Here is an 11,788-nt window from a genome sequence, read left to right as displayed (position 1 = left end):
GCAAGGAAGTTTTGTATTTGCTTATTTTACAGTTTCAGTGGAAATATTTATGAAATGTAACAGGTTTTACAATGTGGTTGGATGGATTAGACAGCTGAAAAATGTACATTCTTGAAACTTTTCTGGTTCAAAATTATTGAAAAGATGTTAAATTGTGTTCTGCTGTGGCATCATTTTTTTTTAAAAAGTAGGCAATATTGTCTTTGATAAGAGCCAGCATGGCTTGAATGTTGAACTGGAAAATCAGGAGACCAGGGTTTGAATCCCTGCTCAGCCATGGAAATCTATTGGGTAAGTCACGCTCTCTCAGCTTCAGAGGAAGGCAAGAACAAGCCCTCTCTGAACACATCTTGCCAAGAAAACTCCATGACAGACTTAGCAAGTAAGCACATAACAACAGCAGCGCTTTGGAAGAAGCAGAGCATTTTGGGGACTTTGCCCCCAGAAATCTCTGGCCACCATAGCAATTATCCATGACAGCTGTGAGGATTCTGGGAACTAATAAAAAACAGCATTCCATCATTTTGTAAAGATTTTATGATGGGTAGACCTAAAACAGGAGTCCCCAAACTAAGGCCCGTGGGCCAGATGCAGCCCTCCAAGGTAACTGACCCAACCCCTGTCCTAAACTTTATCACCTTAGGTCTGAAACCTTGAAGACACATGACAACAACAATCCTAATTAAATTGACTATTTCATCAGCCTAAAGTAGGCCCAAACATTCCTTTGAAATACTGGTTAGTCTGTATATTGTATTGTTCTTTCATTATTTGGCACTACAAATAAGATAGGTGCAGTGTAGAAAGGTATTCATTCATTTACTTTTCAAACTACAGTCTGGCCCCTCAACAGTCTGGAGGACCGTGAACTGACCATCAGCTCAAAAAGTTTGAGGACCCATTACCTAGATGATGTAAAGTTGGAGAACCTCTGAAAATAAAACTCAGATCCTACATCAGAGGAGGCAGTTCATAACTTTAAAATGCTGTAGCTGCGTACTTGACAAAGCACATAACCTGTCAAGGGCCCTTCCAGACAGATCAAAAAATGTGGGACCTGTTGGGCTTTTACTTGAGATGTCCAAATTGACACCTCAGGTAAAAGCGAATCAATTTTGAATTAATTAGATACCCTTAGAAAGACCTAAGTCAACAGCCATGCCATTGGTTTTGCGCTATGATCTTGGAGACGTTTGTTTGGTGAATGCTCTTGCACATCTTTGTGAATATGAGCATTGTGCAATACCGCAACTCACATTTACATGATTCTAAATCAGTTTACAATGTTATAAAAACCTAACAGAATGCCCGTTATAGCACTGCAGGGGGGGGGGGGGGGGGAGAGAATTACAGCTACAGCAAATTGAGAGTTAAACCTTGCTTTTTTACTAATTCTATATGCAGAAAAGGGAATAAATAAAAGTGATTTGAAAAGAACAGCACACAAAACATTCCGAAGAATATATATGAAAATATGTTTATTAAACTACATGACAATAGTCTTGCAAAATTCATAATACATGCATATTACAAGGAAAAGCAGTGCATTGTCATACAAATAGGTAGAGAAATGAGCTTTATATTCATGCTAAATTTAGCATAGTAGCACTATATCCCTTATAGTTTTGCAGTATCTCTTCTTAAAATAGTGTTCTACCAATATCAACTGGTGTTTACCAACGAGATAATTTTACCAGGAAATACATGACCACTAAATATCTCATTTTTCTCATAGTGATGTTTCTAAAGCATACTGGCTTTAGTCCACAGTCCCTGATGGGTTTCACAGAAAACCAGGGCATCTCACAACTGCAAAATGCTTACTGGCACTGGGGTGCAGTATTTCTAGGAAGCACTAAGTGAAGCTCATACTCATGTTTCTAATCTTGCAATAAATCACTTAACCTGGAATTGCTGTGTGGGCATGCCCTCCTTTTCTCAAAATAGAATACAGCAATAAGTGACTCAACTTCAAGGGCACAGTATGAGATTGATAACAGTCTCAAAAAGTCTTCCCCGAGACATATAAATGCACAGTAGAATAAGGAGTACATTCAGTTACATCACATACGTTTGCTTAAGAGACAAAATGATAGATAACCTGAGCCATTTTGGCATCGAATTGCCAATTTCAGCAGCCTACTTACACAGGAAAAAAGCAAAGCTAGATGAAGTCAAATAGCTTGAAGAGAGTGGAATAAAAAAACAAAAACAAAACCCACGTAGGCAACTTTGTGTCTTCCAGTCAGTTTAGTATGACACTGCTTGCTTAATATTTTAAAAATCACTGAGTGTAATATCACATCCATTATGTGTTATGTATTTAATACGCTATTTACACAGTTTAAAAAAATCAAAATTTACTGAACTATAAAATGCAGCATCTATTATACAAGTAACATGTCATTAATGGTAATTCTCCTCCGATCCCATTTCTGTTCCCATCAGAACTCAAATCCATTTATCCTGGCTTCCTTTGAGTTTCTGCTTAATCTCACTGCAGGAGATTTCACATTCTCAAGGGAGGCCTCACAACCCCATAGGTAAAGTGGCAAGAAACACGCAAGCATCTCCTTACTCAACTACTCTCAAAGCATGCCAGTGCTAAACTGAAATTAGTGCCAATCAATGATCTACAAGTATCGTACTCATTCTATAAGCACACCACAGACAGATCTGCTGAGGAACCACCAATGAGCCTTGGAGAGGATCTTGTGACCTCCTTGCATGGCTCTATGTGCATGCAGAGCACAATATTGTTTAGCATTACTCCATGTGGACTGAACACATGCCCTCAAATAGGCACAAAATTCTTCAGCACATTTCTAAGGAATATCAACATTGTATTTTCAGAGAAGCTCACAGCTAATATTTTGACCTCAAATGGGTTCCCTTCACAAGGGTCTCCCCTCCCCAACCTCTAAATTGGGATGTTCCTATGCCCTGTGGCTCAGCTACTCCAAACCAGCAAAGGTGGAAACTTAAGAGAGCACATGGCACTCAATGTAATTGAAATCTATGGACACATCATACTTCAGGCAGCAGCCCATGATATTCCACAGCTTGGAGCCCTAGCAAGATGTTTTTAAGGTAAGCCTTGAGAAGTCAACACCACAAGCCCAAATGAGATGAACAGATGTTGGCGGACAAAGTACCTTCAGGTAAATCAAATCTTACCATGAAGCCTATACTGAACTGTGATAAGCCACCACTTGGCTGGTTCCCCTGTTCATCTTCAATTTTGTGGAAGAAAACCTTCATATAGATGAGTTGCAAATAGTCTTTTGGTGTGACTGTATAGGCAGCTCAGTTATCTTTTGTTTAGCACTTCGGTGACAATCCTGAAACATAGGAGACATTCTGTAGAAAGTGAGACAAACTCCCATACAACCAGTGAAAATCTAGTTGTCTGTCATGGAAAATAATGGCTTCTACTGGTCATTGGTCACAAAGCTCCAGAAAACTGAAGATTTCATGAATGATTACACCCAGCATCAAAAGCATCTTTCTGAGACCTTGGGGGTTACTTTGATGATGTTAAAAGGCAATAGTGGGAATGCAATAAGAAATCTAATGCACATTGGTGTAGTTCCTGCTACTTAAAGTACTATGAATAGCCTAACGTTTGATGGACGAATCCATGCACCCATTGCTCACCTCTGAACAAATTCACTTTCAAGCAGAACCAACAAATTATGCCACACAGAAAAAGAAAGAAAGGTATCAATGAGACTGAAACACACTGCTTTGTTTCCAAAATTATAGCTTACTACAGCTGATACGTCAAATCTGTGAGGTATATCATATGCAAGTTACTAGAAATGTACATCCTAAACAATTCAAAAATGCCACTTCGAAAACAGTCACAACCTCAAACTGAATTCACAGCTTTCCTTCCCTGTCAGTCAAAACAAATTTAAAAATCCAAATGGATTAACAAAAAAGTATAATGAATGAAACACCATGGTGCCCATCAAAATATTTTTAAAACAATTTATATTTTTTTAAAGACTCATAAACATTTTATAACACCCAATAAAAACAATCGGCACTAAGATGATGGTGTATTTTAAGTTGAAAATGTTACCAAAAGGAGCAGCAGATATAATTTCACCCATCTTCTGCAAAAAAGGTATAACAGACTCTCATGCTTCCTTTTTGAAATGAAATTTTCGGCATTGCTCTAGAAAGAAAAGTCACGCTCCTCAGGTCAGTTCTTTGGGTTAGAACGAAGTTTGTTTTTTGTTTTTCATGACCCAGCACACACATGGGAAATTAAAGAAACAAGACCTCTTGTGAAGCACAGGCCAAGGTAACAGAATTTTGACCAATGCTTATAAAGTTAAGTAGCACCACAAAAAGATGAAAAACATGGCATGGAAGACTGAAATTCCCTCTATTTTCACTCCTGCTTAAGATATTTGTTATCACAGCTCAAAAGCATGGAAGATAAACTTGTTAGCTTCTGCAGGGACACAGGGACTATGGCTTCAACTGAATGAAATCAGTTGATTTAAGGCAGGAGTACATTTTCTAATCTACGGTTGTTTCAGGACATCCCCAACTCCCATTGTATCTCTCAATTTCTGTGACTAGTTTCAAAACCAAAATAAAAACTCCTGGAATTTAAAAACAACAACCTAGTATTTGAAAATAAAATCTTTATCTCCTGTGTGTATATATGAATGTAGGATGTGTGTGCATGTGTGTGTATCACACATATTTAGATTTTTATTTATTTATCGTGTCAGGGGCAGACCAAACAGTTGCATTGCATTTTTTAACAAACAAACAAACATTTAGACGAACTAGATTAGCATGTAATGGCCCGGAAAGATAAACAAGAAAAATCAATATCTCTTCGGGGAAACAAGCAATCTTCTCTACCTAGAAATCAACTTTAGACGAAAAGCCTCCATGTGTTAAGCCAGGCTCTTGATGCATTATGTCAGTATAACATCTGGATTACTTCCAACATTAAGAGTAACTTCACAAAACAAAGAGCATCCTCCTAACAGATTTCTGTATGTTTGATGTCATAGCCAAAGCTACAGCATGTAACAACTTAATAGCAAATATTATGGAAGAGTCCACTCTATTAAAAGGCACTCAGAAAATAAGACCACTGTCTGAATAGCATTAACTGGAACTAGAAACTTTTGGCTAGCACCACATTATCTTAACATAACCATCCAAACATCATAAAAGTAAATTTGGTTAGAATAGATGGATTCTCTTTGAAAGCAGATGGGCAGGAAAGAACTGCCCCATGCTTTGTAAGAATTCCAGAACAGCCGAGCTAACATGTAGATAAAAGTAAATGCTGAACCAGTGTAGTGGTCCCTTAATTTGATTTCGAAAATACTTGCTACATACACTATAGCCAAGTGCAAATGAGGAAAACTGAAACAGTTTTGAGCTTCAAATGTTCACATATCAAAAATGATCAACTTCATAAGCAATATAATTGCCAGTTTCTACTAGCAAGAAATGTAGTAGTGTTCAACTAAGATCTGCTTTAGTGTTGTTTTAAGACTACAGTTGGTGTAATTCTGTTTCCAAGCCCTTTATTGGAATCATTCGGTAACAGCTTTAAAAGGAAACCTTTCAATCTGCACTTGTTATTTGTGCAAATATCTGAAATGAAATCCAGAGTCAGTTGCAGCTTCATTTACAGTAATCGCATGTGAAAAGAATTCATGGCTGGCCATTGCTCAGAAATAATGCTTTCCCATGGAATCTATTAGCTGAAACACTCCCAAATTTGTCCTGTTTGCTTTAAAGAGTGCTCGCAGGAAAGCTTCTCTGGAAGACTCTTGCTAAGCATGTCCGTTTTAGAGTTTTTGTGGAAAGTGATAAAGATAGGAAGATGCTATTTTCCTGGGATACGGTATATCACAAAGGCCTACTGCCTCTGAAAGTGGTGCATGAGTTGCAATTGGTGTCTCTAACATTTCAGGCTAAAGGTCACCCAAGGGTGAGGAAAACAGAAATCCTTCCACAGAAAAGTCACACTCTGTGGGGAAAGCTTCTGGACTACTTGAGGTCAAGAGAAAGTAGTCCTTTATTGGGTTTCTTTTTGTAAAAAAAAGAAATAGTGGGAAAGAAAACCTTGCAAGTAAAAAAGACTTGCTCCTAAATAAGGTTTTGAAATCAGTGTTATACTTGTTTTTGCACCCCTGAGTCAATACTATTGCATATACATTTATACAGTAGGTACAGAAACCAGGATCCAGGCTTCTCAAACTAACTTCAGAGAGAGTCATAGCTGATGCTACGACTGTCAGCAAATTATCTAAGGTGGAGTTCTTCCATTTACATTGATTCAAATTAACATTCCATGGAAATCAAATGGAAACAACCACCTTAAGCGAGGAGTCTGAGAGCTAGTGCCCATTGTTTGTGTTTTGGAATTCATGTGTTTGGATATTGTAATGTATAGGTACTGTAGTGTTTGCGCTCCTAGAACCTAAAACTTTTAGGAAAAAACATCTTTGATTAGGCATGCCCCAGGGCAGGGCAAATCTATATACATCCACACTTCTATAATGTAACAACTCACATGGCTAGGTTTAGAGCAAGAGGCAAGGCTGACCATGTCTCCCTACCACTTTCAAAATGGGAGAGCATCAAATCAGTCATTTAAATAGAGCCCTGGTGCCCTATTGACAATGGAGGGAAAGCAGCCTGTTCAAATGTAGACACAGATCTCCTGTTGCTCTTTGGCTTCAGATTGAGTTAATCCAAGATACCTTCTTCAAACCGAAGTGCCAGGAATTAGCTCCTCAGCCATTCATAAAAAATAAAAGAAGGTTAATGTTCAATTTTGCAAAAATGAAATGACCAACCCTCAAGGGCATCACATCGCAGGGATGTTGAAAGCAGGTCCCAGCAAATGGCTGCTTTTGAGACAACCACTTCTGTCCTAGTGTTAGTCATTCGGCTTGTTGTGAAAGAAGTTAGAGAAGGACCACCCAGTGTTAATGACTTCTGGCGAGTCTTCATCTTTGGGTGGGATCAAAAACTGTCGAGAATTAATGGAACACGGGCTGCCAAATGAGACATTTTCATTGTTGCTTTCATCAGAAGCAGGAGAGTCTGGGCAGTCTGTGTTCCAGGAAGGTGCATTCACTTGAGGTCTATAGCCTGCAGCCTTCTCCAGATCCTCTTCCGCAGATGAGGTTTCCTCTGTGTTTCTTGGCAGCTGCATTTGGGGCTTATAACCTGCTGAGGCCACACAGTCAATTTCTAATTCTTCCTTCATTTTATCTGGAGCTGGATACATTGTCTGTATGTCTATATAAACAACCTGCGAAGATGCCATGGATCCATCTATGGGCGGATTAGAGAGCTCCTCCTCGATGATGGATGGGCAATAGGAGACGACAATGTGACTCTCTGATTCAGAATCAAAGCCATCTTCAGGAAGTTCCTCTGTTACAGGTGATTTAATGACTGCCTCCTCAATCTTCAGGCATGATGACTGGGTTTCAACCACTTCGATATTATTAGGGGTACATGGATTCATCTCCAAGGTTTTCGAATTTGGGTTCCCCTGCAATCAAAGAAGAAAGTAAGATAATGGAGCTCAATATTTTCAAGTTTTATCAAAAATGTTCATGTTAAGGAGAAATATCACAGAAGCATTTTAAAGCTTGCTTTTCTTTTTTTTAATGAATTATCTTTTACATAAGTCTTTCATTTTGCCATAAAAGATTTGAAGAATGTTCCAAATTAAGATGCTGACTCTAGTTTCTCACCAAACCGACTGCTGCAAATTTCACACCTTCAGCAATACGAGTTGGAGAGTATAACAACTAGCATTTCCTTTCATCAAATATGTTGCCTTTGAAGACTGTTTGGAAGCTTCAAGTAGTCCAACGGGTGGCAGCCAGGCCACTCACCGGAGTGGCGTACAGAGAGAGGACATCCCTCCTATTGCGTCAGCTCCACTGGTTGCCAGTCTGCTACTGAGCACAATTCAAAGTGCTGGCTTTAGCCTAAAAAGCCCTAAACGGTTCTGGCCCAGTTTACCTGTCAGACTGTATCTTCCTCTATAAGCCAGCAAGGAGATTAAGATCTACTGGTGAGGCCCTGCTCTCAATCCCACCTCCTTCACAGGTGTGGTTGGCAGGAACGAGAGACAGGGCCTTCTCAGTAGTGGCCCTTTGGCTATGGAACTCCCTCCCGAGTGAAATTAGATCAGCCCCCTCCGTCCTGACCTTTAGGAAAAGGATAAATATATGGATGTTCAACCAAGCATTCAATGAGTAATTTATCACTGCAATAAAGAAACGATGAAATAGTGCAACGACAAATTGGAACGACTAAGGACTACAATATTGGATTGCATGATTTTAAATAATTACTTTTAAGGTTTTATATGTTTTAATGATTGTTTTAATGCTTATGTTTCTATTATGCGTGTTTTTGGCATTTAATTGTTGCCTATATATGTTGCCTATATATGTATATATGTTGCCTATATATGGAAGCTCCCTTGAGTCCCCTACGGGGTTGAGAAGGGTGGGGTATCAATACAGTAAATAAATAATAAATAAATTGACAGAAAAAAATGAAATGGGAAACAATGGAAAGAGGTGCAAACATTCTCAAAATGTGTTGGGATGTGTTCTTTTATCAAAGATGATAAAAACAGCAAAAATTATTTGCACCTCTACAAAGCTTTGTGCTTGTTGGTTCATTAGTTGAGACATCAAACCGAAATACAACAATTCAGGTAAAAGTATCGATATCTTCTGGAAGTGCTAAGTGCTAAATCTAAAACAAAATAAGCCTCAAAAGCAAAGGTGGGCAACTGGTCCAGATGATTAATTTTTTACTTCTGCATGTCTCTGAATCAGTCTCAAATATTCCAAGCAATTTGGAAGTGACTTCAAATCGATTTGGTTTACCCTTTACTGTATTTTCAGCAACTTTCAACATTTCTTGCAATTTGGAGATCACAAATGTGTCATAAGCCTAAGCAATTTTGTTTTGGTGATGTTTCGCCACACTGTAGTAATTTTTCAGACCTTCCCCCACAAGTACTTGTGTTCTATGAAAGTGCCAAAAGAGTTTGGAGAATGGTGAAATTGATCAGTCACATTTATTTCCCCACCCCTGCTGAATGAGAAAAACTTTAATTAAAGTAACTGTATCTCTCAAATATTTTCAGTTAAGCTATCAACAAAAAAGTTAACATTGTAGGAAATTATTTCCCAGTACACATTTAAATATTGTACTTGTGACTAATAAGATAGCTGAATTATGCACCAGCTAAATACTACTACTACTATTGTTTATTTATATCCTGCTTTTCTCTCCACAAGAAGGCTCAAATTTTCCAAAGCATCTTTAAAAGCAGTCTCATGAAGAATGCATTACATAAGTCTTCAATCAATGGGGCCAGGTTGTGCATTATACATTGAACATCAGTGATGTATATGTGTCCCAGAAATTAAAGGTAAAGGTTTCGCCTGACATTAAGTCCAGTCATGTCTGACTCTGGGGGGTGGTGCTCATCTCCAGTTCTAAGCTGAAGAGCCAGCATTGTCCATAGACATCTCTAAGGTATGACTGCATGGAGCGTCGTTATCTTCCCATGGAAGTGGTACCTACTGATCTGCTCACATTTGAATGTTTTGAACTGCTAGGTTGGCAGAAGCTGGGGCTAACAGAAGCTCACCCCGCTCCCTGGATTTAAACTGTCACTCTTTCGATCAGCAAGTTAAGCAGCTCAGTGGTTTAACCCGCTTCGCCACCCAGAAAATACATATATATCCAAAACGGATCCTTGACTTACAAAGGTTAAAATTTAACCTGAATCCCAGAATAAAGAGCAGAAAGGGGATATGAATCTGGCAAAGAAAAATGATAAAATCTGAAACTAGTTTTGAAAGATTTTAAAAAAACCATTTTTTCCAGCAATGGAAGGAGGATCCGTTTTTTGCAACTCCCTGGAACCAGAGATACTACCTCTTTACTTGTTCCATCTAAAAACTGAGTATTCCTCTATCCCCTTCTTACCCACATTCTCTCAGATCATCTTTTAAAACGCATCACTTCCACTAACAATTTCATGTTAATAGAATTGCTTTCACTCAGAAGGGAAATAGATAAGCTCACTTCCTGCCCCTTTTCCAGTAACACCTTTCAAATACCTACTAATGAGAGTGCAGAATGGCAAAATGCAAATGATTACCTCAGAATCCTTTGGGAAATCCAAAGCTTTACAGTTCTCAGGGTTTGGAATGTCAGGATAGAAGGTTTCTTTAATCCTTTGAAAACAGAAACACCAACACCAACATTAGGAGTTGCCACCAAGCAGTAGCATAGTATTCTATCCAAGTTGAATCCATTTTTTATTTTTCTGCCATGGAAGCAAACATGAGTGCTAGAGGCAGTTCTACCCATAGAGTAGGCCGGTTCATTATGATCTCTAGTCTGAATATCTAGAAATGCCTAGAGATGTTTCTACATCTCCAGTATGATCTTATGCTTAATTTCTGTTGGAAGTTCTGCTGGAAGTTGACCACAGACTCACTCTGGAGTACACTTCTCAAGGCATATTCTAGGTTGACCAGAAAGTAATGTTAGGAAATGTGTCATACACATTTATGGCCTTTGGGTGGCACAAAAGACAAAGACAGGGTATTCTGCTTATTCATATGCCTATGAATAATTTATATGATGAGATCAAAGGTCTCAGACGTAGTTTAAAAAACCCTCTTTGCTATTGTTCTTCCGCCTATTTATCTTCTTGTTAATGCTTATGCTCCGCCTTTCTTCCAATGAATGCAAAGGCCGCACCTGGCTCTTCTCTCACTTTATTCTCACAGCACTCTTGTGAAGGAAGTCAGACAAAAGGACAGTGACTGGCACACGGTCTTACTGTGAGGTTTATGGCTTAGTAGACATTTGAATCTGAATCCCAATGTAATATCCGTTTTTTCATGTCAGAAGCAACTTGAGAAACTGCAAGTCGCTTCTGGTGTGAGAGAATTGGCTGTCTGCAAAGACTTTGCCCAGGTGACAAATGTTTTACCATTCATGTGGGAGGCTTCTCTCATGTCTACACATGGAGAGCTGGATCTGACAGAGGGAGCTCATCCATGCTCTCTCCGAATTTGAACCTCCAACTTGTCGGTCTTCAGTCCTGCTAGCATAAGGGTTTATTTAACACCACTGGGGGTGTTAAATAGAGCTCTGATTGATGTTTTACCATTATGTGGGAGGCTTCTCTCATGTCTCCGCATGAGAAGCTAGAACTCTACAGATGGAAGCTTACTCTGCTCCCCGGGTTCAAACCACCAACCTGTCAGTCGACCTGTCCTGCCGGCACAAGGGTTTAACCCACTGTGCCACTGGGAGCTCCTACTGTAATATCCTAACAACTACAGATATGGTGATATGCCTGATTAGTGGATGACTCTCCCCTTCATAATTCACTGGCACAGCGATTTTTAAAACCCTGTATTTTTTTTTGTAGTAGATCCAGGACAATCCTGTTTCAAAAATACACTTCTGTAGGGAAAAAAAAATGGCCGTTACTTTCTTCTAATGTGGAAATGTTTCCTTCCCATACTCCCATATTAATTGGCAATGCCACACTTCCACTGTTGAATTTAAAGCACGTGAGGATGAGAAGATGTATCAGGGTATGGCAAATTTCAGGAAAGAGGACTTGGCTCCCAAACCTGATGAAGATACAGACTTCAACACTACATCACAGCATCAATCGTGTTGTGTACAGCACAAGAGGAGTCTTGTTGTTCATCCCTGTCTA

At 39.0% G+C, this 11,788-nt stretch overlaps 1 protein-coding gene across 4 annotated transcripts in view; it reads right to left on the bottom strand.

Moving 5' to 3' along the window:
- Positions 1–1,456: 1,456 nt before the first annotated feature.
- The window catches only part of LIFR (LIF receptor subunit alpha), a 115,102-nt gene continuing 104,770 nt past the window's right edge, over positions 1,457–11,788 (bottom strand). For all 4 annotated transcript variants that reach the window (XM_067464633.1, XM_060761411.2, XM_067464631.1 and 1 more), the window contains exons 19-20: positions 10,205–10,280; positions 1,457–7,555 (exon numbers count right to left, since the gene is read on the bottom strand). In XM_067464633.1, the coding sequence (XP_067320734.1) occupies positions 6,932–7,555; positions 10,205–10,280 (700 nt within the window). In that variant the 3' untranslated portion in view covers positions 1,457–6,931. The remainder of the gene's footprint in view (positions 7,556–10,204; positions 10,281–11,788) is intronic.

Source organism: Anolis sagrei, chromosome 2 (genome assembly GCF_037176765.1).
Source record: "Anolis sagrei isolate rAnoSag1 chromosome 2, rAnoSag1.mat, whole genome shotgun sequence".
Classification (NCBI taxonomy): Eukaryota; Metazoa; Chordata; class Lepidosauria; order Squamata; family Dactyloidae; genus Anolis; species Anolis sagrei.
Note: the sequence above shows the minus strand (reverse complement) of the source record. Positions and strands in the feature narration are given on the sequence as shown.